Source organism: Danaus plexippus (assembly GCF_018135715.1).
Source record: "Danaus plexippus chromosome 16 unlocalized genomic scaffold, MEX_DaPlex mxdp_31, whole genome shotgun sequence".
Taxonomy (NCBI): Eukaryota; Metazoa; Arthropoda; class Insecta; order Lepidoptera; family Nymphalidae; genus Danaus; species Danaus plexippus.
The window spans coordinates 118,847-145,823 of record NW_026869852.1 but is presented as its reverse complement, the minus strand read 5'-3'; the positions used below and the strand labels follow the sequence as shown (position 1 = coordinate 145,823).

The following is a 26,977-nucleotide window of genomic DNA, read 5'->3' as shown; positions in this document are numbered from 1 at the left end:
TGCAATGAAAATTTCATAGTCGCGTTAATTATAAGCCATAAAATATAAATCGTCAATTTGATGGAAATAAAAAGAAAATAATATATTCCGTCACTTATAATAAGTGTAAAGCAATAAAAATTCAGCTTTCAAAAAATATAAAGGTAACAAAATAATAAACAGCACAGCGTTTATTGCATCGCAACACCGAAGACGAAATTGCTCGAATAGGAAGCTAACATTTCATATTTTTAAGTTGTAAAATGTTCTCAGAATATGCAAAATAGAAACAGTTAAGCTGAGTAAACAATAATTTCGACTCAAAAAAAAAGGATAACCATTTCAAATTGTGCAATTCATTCATGTTTTCATTCCACACAAAAGAAAAACGTTATAGCAAAGTTGCTACAAACGATGTCCCAACGTTACAACCCCGCTTCGGGCTTATTATGAGCTTCCTTTTAATCCGGATTTAAAAACTGCATCACAATGGGCTAGACACACTCGCACAGACATCTCAAAAAAAAGTCTTGCTTTGCATTGCCGTTGAGACTTTCATCAAATATTTTCATTAACTGAACCAATATTTACTTTCTCCTTTAACAAAGATTCGATAAAAACAGTCTGCTGCATCTACCTTATTCAAAGTCTACCTGATTTTTTAATTCAAACGAATTAACTGCTATCTACTATTGTACTCTAAAAGTATTCATAAATCAACACATGTGTTAGTGAACTTTATTTGAATATGTCATGATTTATGAAACTTGATAAGAAGCAAATAAAATGTATTAACGTTAGTAATTTCACATTAACAATTGAAGATTCTGTTTACAAAATGCAACTTGTATTAAATACATTAGAACAGAAAGTATTGCGTATTGCAGTAGAACATTCCCATTCTACGATGATATTAATTTGGTCAGGAAACGCTACACCAAATACCACGAAAGATGGATTAGATCCCACACTGAGTGAAGAAGAACATCGTTATAAATTTGTCTCACTCCCGCAAGGCGGCGCCATTCTGCTGGGCCCCCTTCACCCCACCAACAGTGAATGCCGCACGCACGTGCGTGTCATGCTCCTGATCGAAGAATAACGTCATTCACAAGCGAGTGTTCCTTCTTAATACACCCACTTAAGGCTTACATCTAGCATATCAGCCGCATTACAGATAACAATTCATTTTTTACCCTATAACACACGCAATAAAACTTATATTGTATTGCCGGTTAATTTACATCATTTAACAGTGATTGTATAATGTTTGAACTTTTGCCCTTCTTCCATTAACCACTATGGGCAAGCGTGCTTTGAGTTAATAACAACTTTAAATACTCCAATAACTGTATCAAGTGCACTTATACGAAGTTTTGATTTTTTGGACATATTTAGTTACGATGTCCGAACTTATTCTTATCTCAAGACAATATAAAAATATAATTAATTTTAACGTACTGCATTCCCTGTCAACCATAACGAAAACTTAATAAATTGTTTGGGAGAGGCCAATCATAAACAACAAGCGTCACAGCGGTATTATGCACCCCAACCACATAACTGTGCCCAAGAGTATTGGTTCCTGACGAATGACCCAATAAATACCCATAAGGCAAAACGCGACACGTACAAAACATTCTGGGATATAAAAGCATTATCCTGTTAAGTAATTTATTTCTTCTTCAGGTAAGCGAACGGATATTTTATGACACTCTTGAATGTTCTATAATTCTAACAGTTAATGTACAATGGAGGGTGTAGGAAACCATAATGCCACATCATAAAGTCGTTTAGATTGAGGTTCAGCCGGCATCTGTTATAAAAGCTCATAAAGTTTGTTAGAGAACATAAACACTCTAAAAACGTTGGACTATAAATTTTATGTTTATCATCACTTTGATATCATTCATATTAGAGTTATTAAACAGCATCACTCAAAATTTAACCATTTCAGTTTTATTTGATTAGAATTCCTGCAAAGTAACCGTTCCAACTTCCTTAGCTCATCTACCCACAGCTGCGAGAACCGGTCTCAACAACAATAAGTGTTCTTACGTCCATGATAGAATAACTACTTTCTAGGGAAACACAATATTCGATAATTTACACTACTCCTACAACATAATAAATTATTATGTTATCTAGAGATGCTCTATTTCCATTATGTCCACAGTTTACATAAATGCAACCAATCCCCCTGAGATATGCTTTGAGAATAATAACTGTATCAGTTTTCGTCGGATGCGAAGTGCAGTAACATTAGCCGCAAATTAGGTTAGTTAGATTACAACCGCTATCTCCTAAACCTTAGAAATAATATTATTACTACTTATCACAGTACTAAATTGTTCCTTATAAAACTTAATAATAGTGACACTTTCCTTAACATAATGCAGTATGTTTATATCAGTAAGAAAATTATAATGACAGTTTAAAGCAGAATTTAATTTTTTACAGTAAAAGTTTGTTAGGCATTCTTTTCAATAATTCTTACATTGTGCGATAGATGTGATTCATTATTTATTTCAAAGGCAACAGCAGTACAAAATTGAGAAGTTAGATTCAAATAAAAATTATGCTTTAACGAATAATGAACACATAAAAAATTTAAGCACAAAAGTAACCAGAAAAAAAGTTATATTTGTCGGGGTGAAACGTCAAGTAAATAAATAAGATAAACGTATTCAAAACAAGTTTACCGAAACATCTCGAAATGTTGATATTAAAGCAAATATGTATGGAAATAACGATGTAATAAAGGCAAGCTTTATATCTCTGATTTCCATACAGACCTTTGATCGTGGCTATATTAAACCACATTATGCGGTCAGCTTCAACCCTCCAGTTTGGATTGCTGGATCACATTACCAGAGAGGTGTTGACACGAGCTCTGGTAGTGTCCGGGCATCAAACAGAAACTATGACGGTGTAATTAACTCAATTCGTCATCTCCGCTTACTTCAACTGATTGACTTCCAATTGCAATTAATTTATTTAGTTAATCTATCGTAATTGTGAGTTATATAGTGATTTAATGACGGGATTGATGTCGTAGATATAGTGATATTATGAAAGACTTAGAAGCATCATCATTCATTGACCTAAAATTAGAAAAAAAGGTCTTGAATTGATAGCCCGTGGAAGTATGAAATAGGTTCTTTTTGTAACTGTCAATGTATTATGTGTTTTGAGACTAACGGTTTCTAAAGAAGTCTAAGCAAAACGATGCATATAAATATTATCATTAATATTTCATATAGGAGTCGAAATCATAACTGACAATGGACGGATACGCGTCCGACTCTGTCTAGACTAGGCCAATTTTAACATCCCCATATTCAATGGCGACTTTGATTGCTTTTAATAGATTCAATAGTCGCAATATAATAAAGATTTTTGACGTGAAAAAAAATAACATCTAAAGTGAGAGTTATAAGCCTAAATGCAGTATTATTCAAATTACCGTCTCGTACTTCAAAAGGATATTATGATACGCCCTAAAACAATATTTATACGCTGCTATATATAGACCAATTCAAAAACATGCCAATCCAAAACTGAACTTTTCTGCGCCACTGGTGCTGAATAATACAAATGTATTCATAATACAGAAGTTAGTCAAAGTTTCATCCAGTACGTTAAACATCGCATCGCTAATCCGGGCGTAACATTGCAAAACGCAGAACAAACTGCTTCGCTTTGTACTGCACTAATGAGAGTCACGTGGCTGTCCCCCGCATTGCAGGCTGCACAATAAAACAATGGCTCTATAGTTGTGCACTCCGCCTTTATACTGACAGGATACTATCACGTGACTATAAAAAGTTGACTGCCACGAGGATCAATTCGGCGTTACTGTTTATACTGTTTTGAAATCAATATACTTGTTATTTACACTTTATCTTTAAGTCCCGTTGGGAATGATTGTTTATGTTTATATCAAAGTTTTAAACTTCAAAACTTTTTAATGTAAGACCGTGTTTTATTTGATTCTAACAGGAAAATACGTAACCCGTATATTATGATCGGAGTAACGAACAAAATTGTTCAACTACAGAAAACTACAATTGACAGTTCGTAAGACTGTATAGATACTTAATAACAGACCGTAAACAAAATAAACAATCGGTGTGAGTTATGGACGCGTCGCGTTGATGTCATCAAACAAACTAAGGTAAACAAGGGCTTACTGAGCATTACTGTAAACTTAAACTCATTACCGAGCACTTGACATGTCTCGTTAGTAATAGTTGTTTGATTCAGTTCAGTACCAACCTAGTTGAGCGAAGACTTTGGGGCGGACGTTCTCCTGCCAGGCGGCTGCGGCGGCGGCGAGGATTGCCGCGAAGAGGGCACAGCGGATCACGATCATGGCACTAGTCACTCGTCATCACTCGCATGGATCACTCGCGGCGCTGGAAGCGGGCTGGGCGCGTGGTGGCCGGCGGCAGACTGAACCGGTCGAGGGGCGCGCCTGCGCTGCCGGCGCCCCGCAGTCTCGCATGCGTCGAGCTGCGGAGTGCGGACGCACGTGTCGCAGCCCTCCTCACCCCAACCCTCGGTTTTCGACCCTGCGACGTAATAATATTTAAAAAAACTGCATAATATAATAAACCTAGCAATTAATAGTAAGGGTTTTTGTTTGTTTTTTCGGGTTGTTTAAAAAATTGTTAGCGACGTCTCGTGAAGTCGTTGCGAGCCTGTGATTACTTTGATGACGGGGACGTAGTGTCGGCAAAGCTCCCATTAGTTCCCCTTCGAAAAAAATATAAACAGACTCTCAACATCAATTGAGGTTGATCACGTAATTACAGCATCAAATAGCTTTTTTATTTATAGAATAAAAAAGTTTTATATAAAGTACGTAACTAACTTTGAACTTCTAAACCGCTCTATACCGCTACATTTCTCATCGCGGACGTTTAAAACTGGGTATCGAGTAAAACAAAACTTTAATTTATTACAATATAATGAAACTTTATTTAAAACATACTTGCGAAAATTCATTTTATAGTCCATAACAACAATACGATGTGCTTTTATTATTTTGTATGTTCTTTAATTACACGCATCGCAAAACTTATCAGTCGTATCAAAATTAATAAATGCGCAACGAAACCAATGGCGTAAGCATAAAAAAAATAATAATTTAGTAAAACAAAGTTCTAACTCCCTGCGGCACGTAAAAGAACTGCAACTTTATCGAAATAAAAACTTTTTGTTCGTCACTGGGGGTCCTTCGGTAGCGTTTTCATTATTATTAATACGGCAAAGTTGTTCCCGGATAATTTTATTCGAGGAATTTAGAACTGTGTCAAAGTAATTTTGTTCCTTTATATGAGGAGATGCATTGTTGTCTGGCCGTGTGAAAATCAATAAAATAAACATTTATAGTGAATGAAATCGGAAGCCCTCTGTACATTTACAATGTATGGAATTAACTTCCTCTGTCGAACATCAAACATAACAAATATTTGTTTGGTGCGTACCTGGTACGTGCCTATTTAAACATATAAATCATTATTCTATGAAAATATAGTACATTTTACGAAAACATATTATTTTAAGTTCCATTAATTAAAATTTTCTCAATAATTATACCAAGTTAGTACATTAATAGAACGATAGAAAGTTTTTCACTGAAGGCGAGCTTAATAAAAACTTTAATATAATTCAATAAAGATATTTAATAAAAATTAACTTCGCAATTCTTAACTCGGTGTATTAGATACGAAAGTAATTAAAATTAATAACTTTCCACGTGTAAGTTTCTCGAATATAAATGAAAGCATATTCTCACATTTAGGATGTATAATGATCCAATTACATCCAATATAAGATGAGCCTGAATATGGTTTGAGGAGAAATTCTATACTCCCTTAAATACTTTTCAATGAGAGAAATCAAAAGTTCATATAACGATATTAAGAGTTGGCGTATTCCTTACAAGAGCTACTTAAAACTATATACTCAAAATGTATTTGAAAAAGCCAATGAGATTTTAACAGCATAATTTTTTCATACCAACTTAACTTAGATACCTGGCACACCGAATACAGAAATAATAAAACCAGTTTTCATAAGTGGTCAACGACGAACGAAATATAAGAGCTTCAAATATCAAAAAACCCTCGACATACGCCTCAAGTGCTATCTAGATGAAATAATCGTGTGCACAAAAAAATATATTCTATTCTCATAAAAGAAATTTTGGATGATATAAGATTGAAATTATTATAAAATCGTTAGTATCTGGAATCATTATATTTGATACGTTATATTAAAAGGAGTTTCTGAACTTACTTTACAGCTCGGACCCCATGGGATCACTAAAACTGCTACCATTACGAAACACGAAGCTCAAGGAGAAAGTTATTAAGATGAAATAGAAATGACATTTATTATACAATTATAAAATAAACTAGACAATATAACCAGAGAATACAATGTTATTAAGTTAAGAAACTAAAATACAAAAAGATAGCAAACAAAAAGATAGCCGCATTCTCTGCCAAAAGAAAGATAATGCAAAGAGTTAATGTGTCAGTACAAAGGCTTGGTTTCACGTTTCATACGTATTTCTTGATTTGTGGCAAAGCAACGTCTAGGGCTGATGCTTTTCACAATAAAACGAGAATACTTGACACATTTTTACAACGAAGGCAGACTTGAAACTTGGTGAAGAATCACGAAGCGTCCTACTTACGGGGGAAAATATACTTAAATATAAATGAGACGACTTCGCCCTTAATAAATATAGTGAACCTTTGTATTATATAATGGTTTATCAAATAAATTGCTGCAATTCAACTTATTATAAAATATTATAAGTAAAGCACTTTAATTATTGTTGTTGATTTATTAATGTTTGTTACATGAATTTTTATCTTCAGTATCCGTTTCTTCAAACATAACGAGGTCTCAAGAACAATTATATAAAAGTCAAACAGAATACGAAATACGTAATGCGACGTCATGTTTTTTGTATATTTAAATGTCACTGCTTTTAGTTTTTTTATTCCTTTTTATTAAAATCGCATTCATATTCTTATAATAATAAATGTTTTGTACTTCAGGTTAGATATTTTAAGCAAGAAAACTGAGATTTAAAAAAATCAAAGGAAACATCTTATAATAAACCTTAAAATTTAATGAAACGAATCGTGTCTGTTTATTAATTGGCGAGTTTTATTTTGCATAAACAGATTAAACATATTTAAGAATTTAATTAATATTTAAAAAATATTTTCTAAATATATAAATAAAAAATAACATTAACTGTTTCATTTAAATTTTCATAAGATATCGAAAATGTATAAGATATAAACTCATTCACAAATATGTGAAAAGCAATGGTTAAATTTCCAAAGAAAAATATATATTTAATTGTATCAAAACTGAACAAATACCGTATTACGTACGTATTACGTAAAATATTACCGACGAATAAAGGCACTAATATTATAAACAAGAATGTATGCGTTTTTTACCGACAAACACTACGAAACCGATTGCGTTACAGTTTTTATTTTTAAAGTAACTAATAAATTATAACACATGGGGTACTTTCCCTCATTACATCTCTTTAATACGAGGTAATATTAGCCACTTGACCGAAGACGCGGATAACAACTAGTTTAAAAACATAAGACCGCACTAAGTAAACAATTCAAACATCACAACACGTCTGAAATGCAATATTTCATATTCGAAACGTTTAATATCCTGCCAAAAAATGACGATATTAAAAAAGGTAGAATTAAGTGAACAAAAAGCAGTTTTATGGGGGCACTGAGACCACAATACAAATAGGGCTGAGCGCGTATGGAACTTTCTGTACACTTTTAATTGCATTGTTTGCATGCGGTGCCATCAGCTGACCATATTACTTGCTTTCCGTTTTAATAGAACCAATTGCATGCTATAATTTGTATTTATACCTTCGAAATCAATTAGTAAGCTAAACAAAGATACACGTATTTATATTTGCATTTATATTTATAGACAACGGTCTTAAAATACACAAAAATGTATAAAGTTCTGTGGGTAAGAAAATTGAGGAATAAAATATGTTCGAAGTAAAAAAACTAATAAGCAAAAGATAACCCAAACAACATAATTTAAGCACTTTACTTAATAAACGACACTTACATAATTATAGCCTTTGAGAAAGGATAAAAATTAATTCATTCAAGTCATAAAAAGACAATAGTCGCCATGTTGTCAGGAAGATTAGTTCAAATGCTGGTATTAAGCATCGCTAAACCTTGCGTTAATATTTACTATGCAAATTGGAGTCTAGGGATAGGTGTTCGGTATTACTAAAGATATATGGGGGTTTTATAAACTTATATTGCTACGTAGAAAAGAACAAATAAGAACTTTTTCAACAGCTCCAATTCAAATAATGTTTATCAATAAAAATATCCATCATATTTAGCACGTCATGTGATATATAAAGAAAAATTAAAACTATAGAATAAACAGCAAAATTATCTTGAATTGAAATATCGTTTGTGATCCATTATCATAATTTAATATCAGAAACATTTGACCTAAAAGCGTCGTTACGTCCTTAATAAATGATAAGTAAAATATTGCGAATCGACAGAGCTATTCTTTAACTGAGATAAAATTTGATTTCTATATAAATAGTTCAAATATCTAAAACAATTAAAAGATAACAAGCAAATATTAGCACAAATATGTGAAAACAGGTCATATTTAATAAAATGTAATATTCACAATAATGTTATTTATTTTAAACATAATTAATTGCCTAAAATTAAACAAAAACAATGACTTTAAAGTTAATCTTATTTAAAGGAATAGTGGTCAGATCTTTCCATGTATCCTATTGAAAGAAGTAGAAACGAAGAATCTTGCTCAACAAGGAATAAAAAACTACAAGGGCGATATTAAAAGGCTTCATGCGGACCAGGATTTTTACGACTGACTAACGACATTTTGAAACTGACGTCGAGTTTGAAGTCGAGTTCGGCAAGAAAAAAATCAGAAGTTGATTAAGAAAACAGGATCCGTCAATTTTGATACTTCACTAACAAACGCAACACTCATAAAAAAATTTAATAGCTGGAATGCTTATTGAGTAGCGATGATCAAATTGCTTGAACAGTTTGTCGCTGTTATTCAGATCTAGCTTTTCTATTTTTACATCTATCATGGCATAAAAAAATACTTTGAGGGAAGAAAGACACGGTAACAAAGTGATGACTGATGTTTAAATGTTACGGCAAGGATTTTTTTGGATCAATCGAATTTATCGTGATTAAAAGAATATGTATTTAATGTAGACCTGTTATAAAAAAATATGTCACAACCATGATTACTGACGCCTATATTATTATTAGTATAGATTCACCCCTCGTATGTTAAATCAGCATATACCTAAATTGCATTGAAGTCCCTAAATCAGACAGAATAGTGACATAATGGAGCCAATGCAGTCCCGTGAAAAGAAAGGAGAGTAAGAGCCAATCAATCTACATTTACAATCATATGAGTATCGATCCAGACCTACAGTTAGCCGGCTACGTCTTGATACTATGCTTCTTTAAGGTATTACTATTTAAAAATAAATAATACAACATAAATCGATGATAAAAAGAAAACAAATCACTTTATCATCCCGTATTTTAAATGGAGCAAACATTCTGAGTGAAAATGCCAATACTTGGAACATTTTTGGCAAACAGCCATAAAACGTTATAAAATTGAAACAAATCCATTAACTTCGGTTTATAACGTCAAAAGTATTTCATCGCAGTGCAGAGATCGTCAATCGAATCGTTACAGCGAATAGTTTAGTATGATTTCATTTGATATACGTAGAGGGTAACTCACTTTACATTAAGATTTTTGTATTCCCTTTTGTATAAATAAATTTGTATAAATTACTATCTGTTATTTAATATAGTATTCAATGAAATCCATCTCATAAAGTAATTTATTTTAGTGATTGAACAATCACTTTGAACGCATTGCGATTGAATGATTTAGTTTGCGATTCCGATATAGAAACAAACGGGCTTGTTCCAATGTATTGAATTTACACACTCGAAAGTGAGTTTGGACAATTGAAATAATAAAAAAATATACAAAACAGTACAGGGATTACGGAAGCTTTAAACTAAAAACTCGATAGCTGTTATAACAAACCATAAAACGAACGATTTCCAATCATTTCAATACAGTTCACAAGAAAAGCCTCACAGAATTATGCTATTCGAAAGGCACGGATAGTTCACAACCGAAGCTAGGTATGAAATTGAATTGATAGCAACCCGGCATACCGGACTGACGTAGACTGGCGTGAAATTATCTCAGCAAGTGCAACATCTCGGATTAAGTGGCGTCGAACCTTACTGCTGAATAACCTAACCAACATCGATCCACTGCCCCACTTACTTGAGAAAGTAAACACGGAAGAGACGCTCAGGAACGTAAACTGTCTAGTCACAAGTGACTTCATGGCTACTGTTACATAAACTATGTATTTGACTAGGTTAATAAAGATATTGAAGGACACTCATACACATATATATATATAATGCAAACACTTGAAAAGGTTTTGTTTAAGACACTGTATACGTCTTAAAATTTAATAGATTTCGATACTTATATTGCTATAGCATGTATTGTGACATTAACAAGGAAATAAGTAATAATGTATAATAAAATTATCGACGTCATGAATGGAACAACTTAAAAATTGACTATTAAAAACGCAGTAACTAAAACAGATTTTATCAAACCGCTTTTTCATACAACTCTTTGTGCCAAATCACGTTATCTATTGAGCGAGTTACAATAGTTTTGGATCCATCATGCTCCATAGTTTATACAAGTAATGCCATAATACATTTATCCATTGGCGCGTAAGTAACTTGACAGGTTTATTACAGAGAGCTATAACAATAGCTTTGGTATGTTTGGTTGTTACATTGTTAGGGAGCTCAATGAGAATGATAATCTTAATTTCAAATTGCTGAATAGAGTACGGGATAGGCGAAATAAGATATTGGAATCCTTTAGTTGATAACGATTTGATAATATACAGAATTAGTTGAGACAGTCAATTGTTTCTTCTTGTTGTTTGTACTTGTTTGTATTTTAAAGACGGAGATAATTTTATTATCAAGAAACACGTATAAGAAAGGTATCAGATCGAATCTTTAGATTCCAACCACGATTTCCTTTACGCTCTCTCAACCGGCTGTAATTCGAGAGAATCAAATTAACGTGTCAGTTCGCTCGTTTTTCTTCCGAAACTTGTGTTTTAGCTCCCAGATAACTTTGTTAATTAAATTTTGATTTTTTCTTTCCGCCAAGACGCCTAGCTCCACCTGAGAGGAATTAAGCTTTTTCATGAACTGTATGAAAAAGAATTATTAAGAAACTTCCCATGCGGGAGAGCTATTCTACGCCAATTTGCTATCTCGTATAACGTACTACCCTATTATAAAATCCCGCTAATGAAAAGCTAAGATTTAAGACGTTGTAAACGAAAGCTTTTTGAACACTAAGAATTCTTTAACTTTAACATAACAATATTTAAAAAAAATAAATACCAGCGAATAAACATAAAATATATATTAAAATTTATTATTATAAACTGCAAAAGCAAGAAAATTATTCCGCCACGTAATACGGTTAGGGAGGTAGTTCCCAAAATAGAGTCTGCGCTTAGCAAGGGTTAATAAGAGACGATGTCGTTAATTTTGCTCCGTTAAGAGGTTCGTCGCGATATCGGATCGGGTTACAGAAGCCTTACAGAATTACCCTGCGTCGAACAGGAGCAAAACTATTAACCTAATTAACAAAATAAAAATGTCATTATACGATTGTATAAAGAAAATTATCGATAATTAATGGCAAACTAAATTCGGTGAATTAACTAGACTGGAAATGCAATCATTTGTAAAGAACATTAACAACCTCCTTAAATTATGTGTTTGTATTTTATTTCGATAACAGTGGCATTTCAAACAAAAGCGATGACTGGAGGTAAATTAATTATAATTAATGTTTTTTTTTATATATATGTATCTCTTAAAAACTTTCTAATATCCAGTATTATCTTTATTTTTACTATTAGCTGATCATTTTTCATAACATTCTAATTCGCGATCCCTATATTAAGCCATACAAAATTTACTTTTTGAAATCTACTAACTATTCAACATTTTACATCAAAATTAGTAATATTATTTTATTTTATATTTTTAAAAAAATACAAAGAACCATTATTAGTAATATGTTTTATGTTTGTTCTTAGTTACAGAATTTGTTATAATTATTCCCTTTTGATTTTTAGCTCGGGAACACTTTCAAGGAAAAAAGTTTTTTACAAATTATTCCTGAGTGGTTATTGGGATAACAAAGAGACATAACATACGTATTGAATACTATCAAAGTAATAAAATAACTAACACTATTTTGACTTTTCACAAATTCAAATCCCATGTAAAGTGTGTGATAAATATTTAAATTTGTCTTAATAGGTAAAGGGGAATCCCCTAACGAATCTGCGTGTCTTAAGAAGTTGCTTAATAATGATGATATCCGCTAAAATATTTTCCTTTTTCCAAACTATACGTTTAATTATTTATTTATATAAAATTTCTTTTTATTTAAATCTACTAACATTCTAAAGTGTAAATGGACGTCTAAGCTGTGGTTTCACTTCTAAACAGAATGATGGGCAAAACGAAGGAATGGTCACCCCCATTAGGTTCAATTAAAGTCCAACTGCGCTGAAAATCATGAGTGTCGTATTACTGAGGCCTTACTGGACATAGTAAAAAACGTATCGGATTGCGACAACTTCTGGTCAGAGAAAGAATTGTTGGATTGCTAAATGCTTATTTCTTATCAGTCTTTCTGTGAAATTTTATGTTTTTAGTTTGAATTTTACGATTTTTTAATTAATTCACATTTAAAAAAATCCATTTTCTATACAAAACGGACGATAAATAATTGAAACGACACATTGCCCTCCACAAGTTTAATTAACTCGTGTGATTATTTTATCCCTAGTTAAGGCGAGATCGCAAAGTCAATAAAAATAAATTACAATATAAAATTTTACACACCCCATGCTAAGGGATTCTGCGATTCGCTATACCGAGCTGTTTTTTATTGCCTAATATAATAAAAAGATACAGTTTGTAATTCTGTTTGTTTGAGGGCCATAACGCACCCAGTCGCTGTATTGGAATTTAGATCATGCATATTGAAAGACGTTAGGAATTTTAGAATCATAGCTGCATATTGAAAAAATGCTTTGTATAGTGTTAGAATTTCAAGCATGTATTTCAAGAAATTTACTTATAATGTACTTACTAGGATTTTTTTGGTCGATATAACTGATTTATTTTTATATTATAGATGTATTTTTTTTTTAATCCTACAGATTACTAATCGTTAAATTGCTTCAATTTTTTCACGCGAACAATATTATTATTCATGGCTTAGTATCGATTCGTTCATTTTCTATATAAATAGTAAATTAAACTCATTTGATCCCACTTCAATAGACACAGAAAACAATAGATGACGTGAAACTTCTGGCAGAGATGTAGACGCTGCTTCTACGATCGAACAACTACAATTAGAACGAGATCCAATAATCTATTATTACTATAGAAAATCTCATTACACTGACCCCAGCCAGAGCTCATAAAAGCAAATAATTGCATAATTAAATAGTTTCGGACGGGTTTTGGATATAAAATTAATTTTCTAAGTATCGCATTCAATAACTATATAGAAATCTACATGTCATTATAACCCTTTAAGTACGATGTACGCTTATCTTTTATGTAACTTGTAAGGACTCAGAAAAATAAGTTTGATATATGTATTTATTTAAAGAGAATTAAAAATGGAAAGTATTATATATTCCATTAAGGTCTGATGAAGAAGTCGGACACGGGTAATGAAATCTCCTCAACAACTTCTCGACATGAATGCTTCATAAAAAGTTACTTCACATTTCTTTAAAATCTCAACAGGTTTCGTTTATTCTTCTTACATCTAATACTGTTTCTGTCTCGAGGAAAAGAAAGAACATTTATTACGATTCAACTCTGTCGTAATTTTTTTAATAAATACGTAAATAATAAACATTGGAACTGTATTCAGATATTTCAGTAAAGCCTATTATGTCAAAAACGCTTCCGATTTCTACAGCAATTCTCTCAATGTTTTCTAGGGGTTGTTCACTTATAAATATGCAAATGTTATTCTACGTTTAGCGAGGAGGCACTGCAATAATATTTATATTGAAATTGGCGCCTGTCTGTCCTTGAACTCTCACTATTATTATACTGTTCAAAAAACCCTTTTACATTCGATTGTAGGCACGGCGCCTGTTTCACAGATTCCATTTCATTATAATTAACTATCAACATGAAGTTCCGATACTCATTTATGTTAACTAGATTTAAATCGCCTCGCCGATAACTGTTCAGATTTATTTTGTCGGATATTTAAATACCTATGGATTAATTAAAATATAAAATTAGTTGCATTATTTTAATCTGTCAAGAGCGCGTACAGAAAAAGACATTTAGTGAAATGTCAATGTAATCACAAAATGGCGGTTAGTTTATATATTATTTAAGTAACATTGTAATAAAAGATTCGTATAAAACCACTACAATCATCATAACTCTCTAACGCCGGACAACTGAGTGAATTGTTGCTTAAAAATTAATAACAAGTTACATATATCCGTTTAAGGCTTAAGCGATAATATAACTTGGATTTACTCCTTTTAAATAAATAGTTTTAGATTTTTGACAAACAGGAATGTCAAAACTTTTTTCGGTTAAAACCGCATATTAAAGTATATAAAAATTTTATGAACTCTGGTTTATTATTAATTAACTTGTTTAAAAAAATACATCCTTATTTTCTCTGATAAAAGTTCACTCAAATTGCAATAACTGGTATTATCTACTAAAGCATTATATTTCATATATATTTTTGATTTATCATTGATCCAGCAAGATGACATAACAAAGCATCCTGTCCCATATTTTTTCATGTTAAAGAAAGAGAAGTACCGTAACGAACGTTCCCGCCGCAAAGGCAGTTGAAATGACAGATTACGAAATTCGAAACCATGTCAACATTGTCTTATTTTTGTACCACTAATAAAGTGCTTCTATTTTTATAGGACACAGTACTGACTAATTAGGCAGTATAACAATAGCGCTGTACTACAAATACTGACAAAAAAAATGAATATGACTGTCAATAGTAATAATATTAAGACTTTCGTATACTATATTGACCGAATGAGATTCAATCATTTCGTAAAACTTCACAATCAAAATTCAAATATTTGTTTGCAGCAAATTGTCGATTAAATTTGTTAATATATAAAGTAAGTAATGCCATATGTCCAAAAAATATAGAATAATAATAATAATAAATGAAAACGTATTTGTTAAAGTTTAATAGTGAAATAACACACAATATATAGATGTGTTGTTAAATGACAAAATAATACTGAAAAGAAAAATAAACTTGGTTGTTCTCTGTTATATAATAAAAACACAGATAATACTCTAACATAAACTAGTAATTCTAAAAGAAAACTTGAAATTCTAAAATGTTTCTAGTTTGTACATTCTATTTATTGCCTTAACTTTTGTTATCTAACGTAAACTCTGTGCCTAATTTTATCATTTTAGGCCACCAGAAGATATTTCAGTAAATCGATACTAATGGCCATATTATTGCCTTGAACTTTGAACCTCTGGTTGAGAAAATATTTATTTTCATATCACACTCACCAACTAGCATCAAATACACAACACCTATATATATATGTGTGTGTGTATGTGTGTGTGTGTATGTTTAAAAAAACATAATATTGTAAATAAATAATCCTTGTTAAAAAAAAAATCCTACCCAACTAACTCAAAGACCGATTGCACATATTTATATTGATTTATACCAATGAAGATTAAATCAATTCATTAGTCATACTTAAATTACTTGCTCGTTTCTAACAGCATGATATTGATATGTATTTTTGTTAATCTTAAAAGAATTAAGCTCATTTTAATATCTGACATAAACAGCGGCTGTTATAAATTTTTCATCATCATAAACAAATCTAGGTTCAAGATACTCGTCTACTCACATCCCGTAAACATATTTTCGATCTACCTCCATTTCTATGTATAAATGTCATAGCGCAGTAACATTTTGGTACGTCTGTGAGACAATCAACGAAAGCTTTGACGTTTCTTGTGACAATTAGCGAATAGGTGAATCAAGTAAAATGTCATCAGTGACGTATTTAAGTAAATTAAGAAATACAATAGGCTAAAATCGAAGATACTGATGGAATTAAAGTTTAATAAGATCTAATCTAATGTAAATATTGTATAATTTTATAGGTATGTAAATTTTAAGTAAAGTATATTTTTAGATTTAAATAATAATCGATACATTTTATTCTTACATTGAACATAAAATCAAACTTTTTCAGCGACAATACACAGCAAATCAAAAATATATCACTCTTATAGAATACTTACGGAATACAGGACACTATTCGTTTAGCCATTTTGACTGAAATAGCCGACGTGCACGTTGCTAATGAGTTTCAAAAAACATTTTTTTTTTGATACGTCGCGTTAAGCGTATTTTAATAGCGCGTTTTAATTCTCAACTTGTAAATTAACCGTAGGCAGGGCTATATAAATGAATAATAACACACATTTATAACGTACGTAGAAAACCATTACCGTATAGATAAATTATACTGTTAATTATAAATGTATGCTCGTTATTTTATTGTAATTCGATTAAATTTTAAAATAGTCAATACGTTTGTTGGAGCGAAATAATTATTTTACACAATAATATGCTTCAAACACTATCAGTGCTTCGAAAGCGCTTTAAATGTGGACAATGTACCTTATCTTTTGTATCCCTTGAATTATCCCTGCCAAGGGAGTAGGGAGTCAGACACAACGTCCATTGCCCTAAGGGTATTGCGCTGCCCTGTCTAGAACGATTGTGGGTGTTACCGGCTAGTTATTTATTACGACATTGCAAAAAGGCGATCAACCCTAGCGACTTTTGGGTGTTATTTAGGTAATATAACCTTCTATGTTAAAAATCATTATAACACTATCAATGCCAGTAAATTCCAAGTAATATGAGGAGTGTCAGTTTTCGTGACTGTTGCTTGATGAAAACGTCGAATCGGATTAGATGTTACCATGGAATAAACTCGATAAATATTTATGATAGAGTTTCTATTAACTTTAACAAATCTTTACATTTAGATATTCCTTAATTAATCCTTTTTTATAAAATATTACTAAATAATTTTGTAAAAATATTTTTCCGTCCATCGGAGGTAGATAATATTCAGAATGTCTTAAAATAATTTTGTTTCCAATGAGAACTATACGTCATAATAGAGGAACTTTATCCTATATATATAGGATAAGGATCATTACGAATCTTAAAGAAAACAACACGTTTTTGCATCTTTACTATAAACATAGCATACTAATCAGTCTTTTCAATAACAGAATAAATAGATTATTTAACAGCATCAAAACATACACACTTTTCATCGAAATTATACGCTCAATCAAAGACAAAATAAAAGTTAGAACATTGAATAAGTTTTTTAACAGACACGGTCAAAAATAACAAACGAGATTATTAAATAAATTTTCTTTAAGATATTTAAAATTTAAATACGATTTCTTTTAAGTCTCACATTATGTTTCATACAACCCAAAACAAATTGGAACGGTTTGTCTTATTCTGGTGATAGTTAATAGTTTTATTACAAAAATGTAATCGTGCGTAGAGTCCCTCCGCGCGGCAGAAGTGAAACTTCGTAATGTTAGAATGAAAACAGAAAGGGGTAGAAATTAATTTTAAGGATTTTTTTGTGTTTCTTTAAGACAAACTTTATTAACATTACTTACAAGTCACAATTGATTGCCCGCATGCGTTCGAACGCCATGCTCTCACTCTTTTTATCAGCCGCCTAGCCACCCACCCACCCAGGCGCGTAAAACGTTTAACGCAACCTTGTTAGAAGTCGCATAAAAAGTTTTACTTAAAAAAAAATCAAAGACGACCTACTTTACGAAGTTACATAGTTTAATACAAGGCGATGTCACCGAACGATCCATATTCGACCGTGAGAATATCATTATTTCAAATTAAATATTAGAATAGAAATGTCATTGTTTATGACATTTAGTGACAGACGTTGAAGAATCTTCACGAATTTACGTATTATATGTGTGTATCAAAGTCATAGTAGGCTGTGGAACACTTATTTTAATGTATTTATTGTAGGTATTCCTAATGTAAATAAAAAAATTAAGTTTATGCATTTCTTCATTCGTCTTTGCAGTTGTTTGAAAAATTGATACTTAGCTTAAGTTTGACGAATTACTATATGATATTTAATACTACCGACTAACAATGTTGTTCATAGCTTCTTTTGACTACATTTTACTTTTCTTTTCTACAACTAAAAGGCTTTGAAAAAACTCGTAGCAACTACAGTCTGTCACATATTTGTGTAGGATCAAATCAATTGTATTAGGTTCACAGACGTCTGTTACAGTGAAATTATTTTTACAGAAGAAATTCATTTCCATCGTGATCATTTTCGCAATCTTATCAATTATTTTATTAAATCTTAAAAATGTTTTGATATAACTAAAATTTTAAAGTTTTTAATGAACAAAGACGGAAATATGTAGGTATGTTATACTTATGGATTGTTACGGCAATATCCAAATCCACTTAAAACACGAACCTGCGGTTGCTTTATATCGGAGAAGCACTAGTCACTCTCAGAAGAAAGTACGCAGAACATGAATGAAATCCACGAGGACGGAACGGGGATCGTTCTATTAAAATTCTGCAAATAACAAAAGGGACTCAAAGTGTCGCTATCCCTCGTCTGCTTACCTGTTGTCCCGTGTTTAAAATGGAATGTTATACAATGCCAGTTATTTCCATTACTTCGTAAATTGGCGACTGAAAAAACAAACAGGACACGCCGCTCGTATAGAATGACAAAGGCCCCGCATTGAGGGATTATCAAAATATAACAAGATCGCTCCGAGGGCTAGTGTTTAGTTTTTAGTACTTCCCACACCACCTATGTCCTACCATACAATGCAGACAATGCTTTATATTTTGTGGAAACTTTAATGACAATTTTATATATTTCTAAGTCATGTATATTTAAAAGAAATGTATGTCATCTAATATTAAAAATTCAAAACGTAATATACGTTTGCGCCTCTACTGGATTAACTACAAAATTTTTTTGATTATGTAATTATAAAGATAATAGAAATAGCTTAAATCTATAGCGCCTCGGTAAAATAGATTCATGTAAAAAAAAAGTACTTATAAAATTATATTGAAACTTAATCCTCCTTGAAACGAAAGATACAAAAAATATTGATATTATTTTTATAATATCCAGTACGATGCTTGTAATTACGAACCTAATGAATTTACTTTATAGATTATGGTAACGGACGATAAATAACTAGTTACATGAAAAATATTCATGAAACCACTTGAATACTTTAAAGTATCCGAATTTGAGGCGTTAAGAGTGGAGCTTAAACTAGGTCACGAATATTTTGCTCATAAATCTGGAACCGCTAGATTATTCTGACTTTAATTGAAATAGGACACGTGGCGTCGTTATACGGAAATTGTAGAGAAACGTTTAAGCAAACAATGAAGACTACAGTGATTTCAAGATTAGTAAATTATGTTCCTAAATAGATCGTAAGAAAACTATTTCGAATATTTTATTTCATAAAATTTTTAATTTGACATATAAGTTTTTGAAAACTGCATTTTTCGAAGTGAATTGTTTTAATTGTGTTTAATGAATCAACTCGTAAATCCCTATTAATATCATAAATGCGAAAGTTACGCTGTCTGTCTGTATGTCTACTACGTTTCCACGCCTAAACCGCTAAACCGATTTTGATGAATTTTAGTTCAAAGAGAGACGGAATTCAGGAAAATGACGTAGCCTACTTTTTATCTCGATTCCGATGCCGACCCCGATCCTAAAACTACACGGTTGAACGGGAATCATGAAGTGCAATTCGGGTTCAGTGGCTGAAGTGGCAGAGAAAAACTCTGATGTTTACGTGGACGGTGTCGCGGGCAGAAGCTAGTATCCCTATATATTTAAGTCGTAAGCTCACATCCAAAACGATCAATTCAAATTTAAAATGACGTATCTACTAAATTCAAAAAACGAATCATTAGAAAAATTTATTTTAATGACGAAGGAGGTTACTAAAGAAAAAATATATACCAATGTATTCCAAGCAATTTGACAGCTAAAAAATAATATAAGAGTTAGTAAAATTAAACCCTTTGTTTATTAGCAGTAACTTACATGAACGAATAATACGCCAGAACTACGGTGATATTTCAAGTAGGCCAATTATCCGTTATTCGCTTAAGAGATTCTCAGACATCATAAATGTTTATCACAGCTAGCATCTGATAGCAATCGTAGTCAGCTTAGACTGATCACAATTCAGAGTTAGACTTATTGATGAGTTAAAGCACTTAGTTTAAAACCGCTAGTTGATTACCTATAGGTGCTGTTCAGTAAACGCCACTTAATTCAGATAATAAAGAATGTTACAGAGTTCCAATAATATTAATACGGAATCATTTTACCGACATCAGATTCATTACTCGTCTATTACAATTCACATTGAATGTATATAACAGTAATAATTTCTAAGCTTATCGTGAAAATAAATGAATGAAAAGTTTCTTCACGTAACTTTCAAGACACAGTTGATAACGCGCTCTGAGCTAACTTTTTACTTTTCATTCCATTATTGACGGCCGAGTTCGAAGAAATCAGACATAACTTGATATCTTCAGCCTCTGTGACCTATGGAAACTTTACCGAGATTCCAAATCTATTACACATAATATTTCATTAACGAATCCATTTTGTCAAAGAATAATTCGTTGTGTACATAAAACGTAACAGATGTAGCCGTTAAGATATAAGAAATATAACTCTAACGTCAATGATCGATTCCATATGGAAACTGAAATGTTTCAATTAAAAACGAGACTGGAGAGTTCTCGGTCCGCTGGTCAACTTTTATTAGTTCCTGGAGTTGTAAAAGTAATCAACTCTGCAATATATCGTACACCTTTATCAGATAACTCTTAATTGTTTGCTATGACGTCTTCGGATAAGAACGTAAAAAAAAAAAAAATTCACGCACTATTAAATATCGCACACTATTTTCGAGGACTATTTTTAATTGAAACCTTGATAAGTACTTAATACAGTTAAAGATTTATTAGGAATAAAGGAAACTTAAAAACGTAAGCCATTAGTAACTATATGCGAATGGCGTAGCGTTCGCAATTACGATAACAATAGATGCTGGCGGGCTCTAGAAATATGCTTTCTAAATGAAAGCGCACAAAAAGGTGCTACGAAAATGGGTCATCGAGCGAAGTATTGCACATGTCCAGAATTGAGAGACCCCAGTTGGTCACCTGCCCGTTTTGGGACATGGATTAAAAACTTTCAGGCGAGGTCTCGATAGACGGTCGCTGAAAACGTTGGAAGGCACGCACACGGGAATACTCGCACGTACCATAGATGCAAAAAATCACAGTATTTTATTTTCATATCAAATGACGCTTATTATAATATAATAACTTAATATATATATATATATATATTTAATTCATAATAATTCATTATGAATTACTACATTAAGTATTAAAATTAATTTTTTACTATGAAAGGTATTTTTTTGTTAGAAACTATGCCACATAAAAATATTTATAAATGGAAGAAAACTATTAAATAAAATATTATATTTTTATAACAAAAAATAATTAATATACATAGATATAAAAAAAAAAACAATTAATATACAAGTATGTTTGACATAACAATATAAATCTTCTTCGTCATCATCATTAGATTATCAGAGCCCACTTCTGGGAAAAGTCATCTTCTCAAACGGAGAAGGTTAGAGCATTAATCACGACCCTTGCTCATGGCGGATTGGTGAATTTAAATCATTATCATCATATATTAAAAATCTTTATAGTAGTTATATCACACAGTTAAAACATTAAAATTCAATTAAATAAATATATTTATTAATTACTTTGTGTTAGAAAAATCATATCAAAATAATTAACAGATTTTTAAAGGAAAAATGAAAGAAATAATTCAATATAAAAAATTTAATAACATGCAATCTTTAAGGCAAAAACAGAACAATAAAATTCATATCATAAAAATATAAAAAAAAAAGTTCTACAAATATAATATGAAATTTATTATCAATTGTATTATTAAAAGGGTACATATATATTTTTTTTAACATTAAAATATACAATTATATAGGAATGAGAATTTTGGAATTTTATATATGCTGTATACACATATGGGTAACTCAAATAAATCATAACTGATACAAAGTTTGATGAAATAAAAATTAAAAAAAAATTGCCAATGAACAGAAGGAAATATATATTTAAAGAAGTTTAATTGAATAAGGCTTTATATGAATTATTGTATTGCAGGTTCATTGGTTTCAAATCCTTTTAATAAACTATTAGTTCAAATGCTATATTGTGTCAGCTCTAATTCTAGACTATTAACAAGCATCTAAATTCCCATGCCATCCATGTTATTAAAAAATTATCAGTCTTCTTAATAAGTGAAACTAAAATATGTGTGTTAATTAAACAAACATGTTGCTATCAATAAACTACACTAAGAATACTCTTTATATTATAATATAGATTAGACTGTTATACAGTGGTGATAGTTCCCAACTAAATCATAATGGAATATACAGTAATCCATCAGAATGTATGTGGTTACAGAATAGTAGCATATTGAAATTAAGCCTATCTATTTATAGCTAATAAATAAAACATGCTTTCAATTTTATTATCAATTTTGAATACCTTACCTATCAAAAAATTTATAATGCTTACAGAATGCTTTGGGCTTTCAAATAACCTATGGACCACACTTCACTTAGAATCCAAACACTTGAATTTATTACAGTTTCGGGTTTACTGTGTTATTTAGTAGTGAATTATTTTGTTATATGACTTAAAACAAATAAAATATATACACAATGAAACAAATAACAAATTTTGAAACTCTAACTTGTTATTGTTATGCCGCCATTTTACTTGCGTTGAGATAACAGCTGTCAAATTGTCAGTGTTAAAGTCGTTCTGAAATATGATTTAACTACAAAAGTTTGATTAATAACTATAAATAAGAAATATATATGCTTGCATATATTTTACTATTTTAAATACTATTTTTCATTTCATTTCTCTTTTGATTAATAATTGTATCATAGGATCATTATGAAACATTTTTGCTTGAAACTGGCAAAGTAGTATTATTTTTAAAACCGCGGCATATTTGAACTTTGTTTTCTTACCCCTCAAACATCATTAATTGACAAAATGACAGAATGAATCGAAACGCAAATTTTTTGTGAAAAATTAATATAATATGGCTACATACATTATCATGTGACTTAACCTGAGTAAAAAAATTTAATAAGATATATTTCTATGATATGCCAGGGCCGGATATAAGAGCCGATGACAATGTTCATGGCGAGATGTCTACTGAGCCCACGGCAACCGTCCACAGTGGCGTTGAGGCTAAAACAGATAGAAAATTAACCGTGCTTGAAACACATGGCTACATTTTAGGAAGGACCATAGGTTCTGGGTCATATGCAACAGTTAAGGTAAGATAGTGTTTGAAATTATAATTTTAAAAAATATGTATAATTGATTAGTTCTTAAATATTTCTATTCTCCAACGGCCTTTTTTACGTATAATTATATACATTATTTACATATATATTATATTATCATTTTATTTTTAGAGGCAAAAGTCAATAAAAACATTTATTCGATATTTTTTAATATTATGAAATTTATTATCATTCTTAAGAATTTCTAATACATCAGGTAGCAACTAGCGAACGACACAATTGTCAAGTAGCAATAAAAATAATAAGCAAGTTTCAAGCCCCTGGCGACTATCTCAAGAAGTTCCTTCCCAGAGAAATAGAAGTTGTTAAAGGACTCAAACATGAAAACTTAATACGTTTCCTACAAGCAATAGAAACTACTCACAGGTTTTGATTTTATGTTTAGTTCATATGTCCATACCTCCAATATTGTGTTATATACATAATATATATCTTGTTTATATAAATTGCATATCACTAAAATTGTCACAGAGTATACATAGTAATGGAGTACGCAGAGAATGGCAGTCTGTTAGATATAATACGGAAAGACCAGCATATTGACGAGCAACGCGGAAGACGGTGGTTCAAACAACTAGTGGAAGCTGTCGATTACTGCCACGAAAGGGGAGTCGTACATCGGTTAGTGGTACCTTTATTTTATCTTAAAAACCATTGCTTTTTCAACCTATTACATGAATATATTTAACAGGTAGGTACATAAATGTTATATATTTTAATCTATCCGTTATGGCACATTAAAAACATATTCTCTTTTTAAATTTATTTGTAATTCAGAGACATAAAATGTGAAAATCTGCTTATGGACCACGGTCTCAACATCAAGCTGTCAGATTTCGGATTCGCTAGAGGTCACATGAAACCCAAAAATGGCGTTTATGCGCTGAGTGAAACATTTTGCGGGAGCTATGCGTACGCTTCTCCCGAAATTCTGAAAGGCGTTCCATATAGGCCACAGGATTCTGATATTTGGAGTATGGGAGTGGTGTTGTACGCTATAGTTTACGGTCGATTGCCCTTTGACGACACGAATTACACACAACTCTTAAAGGTATATTTGTATATTGATTGTCTATATACTTTAATATTTGAAAGATTATTATTACTTAATTTTACAGCAAGTCCAAAACAAGGTGTCCTTCCCTCGCGAACCGAAAGTGTCAACTGAATGTCGAAAGCTTATAACGAAAATTTTGGCTCCATTGAAGTTGCGCTCAAAAATTCCACAAATTCTAGCTGACCCGTGGCTTAGCCCTTCCGCCCCAACTAAAGATGAAGAACTAGACACTAACCCTGTTAGACTTATTTATTTTATATGAGTTCAATGGTTCTAGGGATCAGGGTTGCCACTACATTATGTTTCCACTCTTTGAATTTTATGTATTGCTCAAGGCTGTAGTTTTTTTTTTCTTATATGTTAAGTAGCAGTGGCTTATATACAAAGGCCGATTTTCATTTTAAATAGTTGCAGTTTTCATTTACTCTAATATATTTCACTATGGTAGTGTGTCTTTAAAATTAGAGTAAGAAATTTTTACGAGTGATTAGAATAGTTTCAGATTGAAATTTAGTTTTTGGGTGGCAACTCTAAGCAATATAAATTTAAAATTTCAACCGTTTAATTAATTTCAAACCTTTCAGTGGCCTGTCACCAAATCCGTATGTCAAGATGCGTCAGATAAAGTTGATTGAACTGTAAAAAGTGCCCCTGTGTAACTGTATAAAGTTACCTTTCAGTTTTAAATTCAATAATTATTAAAAACTTTTTATACGATCAAGTGATTATAGTAATATTTGTGGTTTTAATTCCCGTGACGTGAAAATTGAAACATATATCTTTACAATGAACTTGTGTATTATTTTAAATATTTCAATTATCGATTTATTAGTTCAATTATCGACCGAGTCGTTTACTTGTTATTAAGCGCAGTTGTATTGACTCGGCTCTGAAATATCGGGATCAACATAGTTTCTTCGTGTTGCAGGATAATGCTCAAGCAAGCAAAGAGGAAATAAAAAGTGTAAACATTGGAACCGTAACGTTTGATAGAAAATTGGAGGAAGTTAAGTAAACCAAACAACGAACAACATGAAATTATTGTAAAAATAAACGTAACTGTATAATAAAATATTATGAGAACGCTTGATGCTTATTTGTTTCTATATTTATTATTCGTATGTACGACTGTTCCTATACATTTTGCTCACATTGCCTAGAAATTTGTAAATAGTAATATAGAATTATTTGACATGAAAAGAGATGTATTGGTATTTCTAAAATTTTCGTTTCGATAAATTCTGTTGAATTTTTATTCAGAAATGGATCATTATGCCTGCGTCAAGGTGAGCTATTCAATACACTGTCATCCTTGTCGAGATTTTTAGCTGTGGACTCCCAAGTAGAAGAGAATATATTTTTAGATAATAATCACCCTCACTGTATTATTCAGATCTACTTACTCTGGATGACTGTTTATGGTCCACTTATTTATCATATTATGACATCTCAAAATCAATAAAAAGTTTTTGGAATACCTAAAACATTGAAATATTATATACGGAAATACCATGCAGCAGAAACAAAGTATTATCGTTTTACGACCAAAAACATACGTGGTGGTAGGGGTAGCTATAATAATCGCGGCCTGTTGATGTATGGATCAAGTTTCCCAAAGGTAAAGTTAACTTTTGTCTCTCAGTACTGTTAATGTTTTTCGTGGAGAATATTCGGCAATTTATTATAGTTACATCGCTTATTTTTAAGTGGTTTTGTGCATGTAAACGTTTGATTGGAGAATCGGGATTGCTATTTCCCATGTTTAACTTTAATTAAAAAAATATTCTGCGTCTCGGAAAGCTCGACATAAGTGAAAACTTAGTATTTAATATAGAAATTGCGTTACTTATAAAATGTTTAGGTTATTACTAAAATATTATATACATTAAATTGATAATTAGTTTATGAATAAATTGAATAATACTAGAAAAAATTTCCTCGAACTCGAAAACTCGAGAAAAGGAAACATGACTCAGTGACGCCGTTACGCGTTACGTTACGGTTTATCCTCCCATAAGTTATAACTTCAAAATATATATTTTTCCTTTGAATA

At 31.3% G+C, this 26,977-nt stretch overlaps 2 protein-coding genes across 4 annotated transcripts in view; one reads left to right on the top strand and one right to left on the bottom strand.

Moving 5' to 3' along the window:
* The window catches only part of LOC116771838 (semaphorin-1A), a 211,917-nt gene extending 188,662 nt beyond the window's left edge, over positions 1–23,255 (bottom strand). For both annotated transcript variants that reach the window (XM_061528299.1, XM_061528300.1), the window contains exons 1-2: positions 23,031–23,255; positions 4,258–4,553 (exon numbers count right to left, since the gene is read on the bottom strand). In XM_061528299.1, the coding sequence (XP_061384283.1) occupies positions 4,258–4,354 (97 nt within the window). In that variant the 5' untranslated portion in view covers positions 4,355–4,553; positions 23,031–23,255. The remainder of the gene's footprint in view (positions 1–4,257; positions 4,554–23,030) is intronic.
* Positions 23,256–23,510: 255 nt separating this feature from the next.
* On the top strand, positions 23,511–26,012 carry LOC116772202 (testis-specific serine/threonine-protein kinase 3-like). Of its 2 annotated transcripts, none has more exons than XM_061528307.1 (6): positions 23,511–23,837; positions 24,064–24,233; positions 24,339–24,488; positions 24,645–24,918; positions 24,986–25,162; positions 25,509–25,576. In XM_061528307.1, the coding sequence occupies exons 1-6, from the start codon at positions 23,661–23,663 to the stop codon at positions 25,557–25,559; spliced, it is 999 nt and encodes a 332-aa protein (XP_061384291.1). In that variant the 5' UTR covers positions 23,511–23,660; the 3' UTR covers positions 25,560–25,576. The 2 variants fall into 2 exon arrangements, with proteins under 2 accessions (XP_061384291.1, XP_032520198.1); XM_032664307.2 differs by lacking the exon at positions 25,509–25,576 and adding an exon at positions 25,853–26,012 and having other exon boundaries at positions 23,512–23,837.
* The last annotated feature ends 965 nt before the right edge of the window (positions 26,013–26,977 follow it).

What these genes read in the sequence shown, in the direction of transcription:
- LOC116772202 (XM_032664307.2), top strand. Translation starts at nt 23,661, where the DNA reads ATGCCAGGGCCGGATATAAGAGCCGATGACAATGTTCATGGCGAGATG. An exon ending in GAAAGGGGAGTCGTACATCG is followed by an intron (nt 24,489 to 24,644) that starts GTTAGTGGTACC and finishes TTTGTAATTCAG; the next exon opens with AGACATAAAATGTGAAAATC. An exon ending in AAGAACTAGACACTAACCCT is followed by an intron (nt 25,163 to 25,852) that starts GTTAGACTTATT and finishes TTCGTGTTGCAG; the next exon opens with GATAATGCTCAAGCAAGCAA.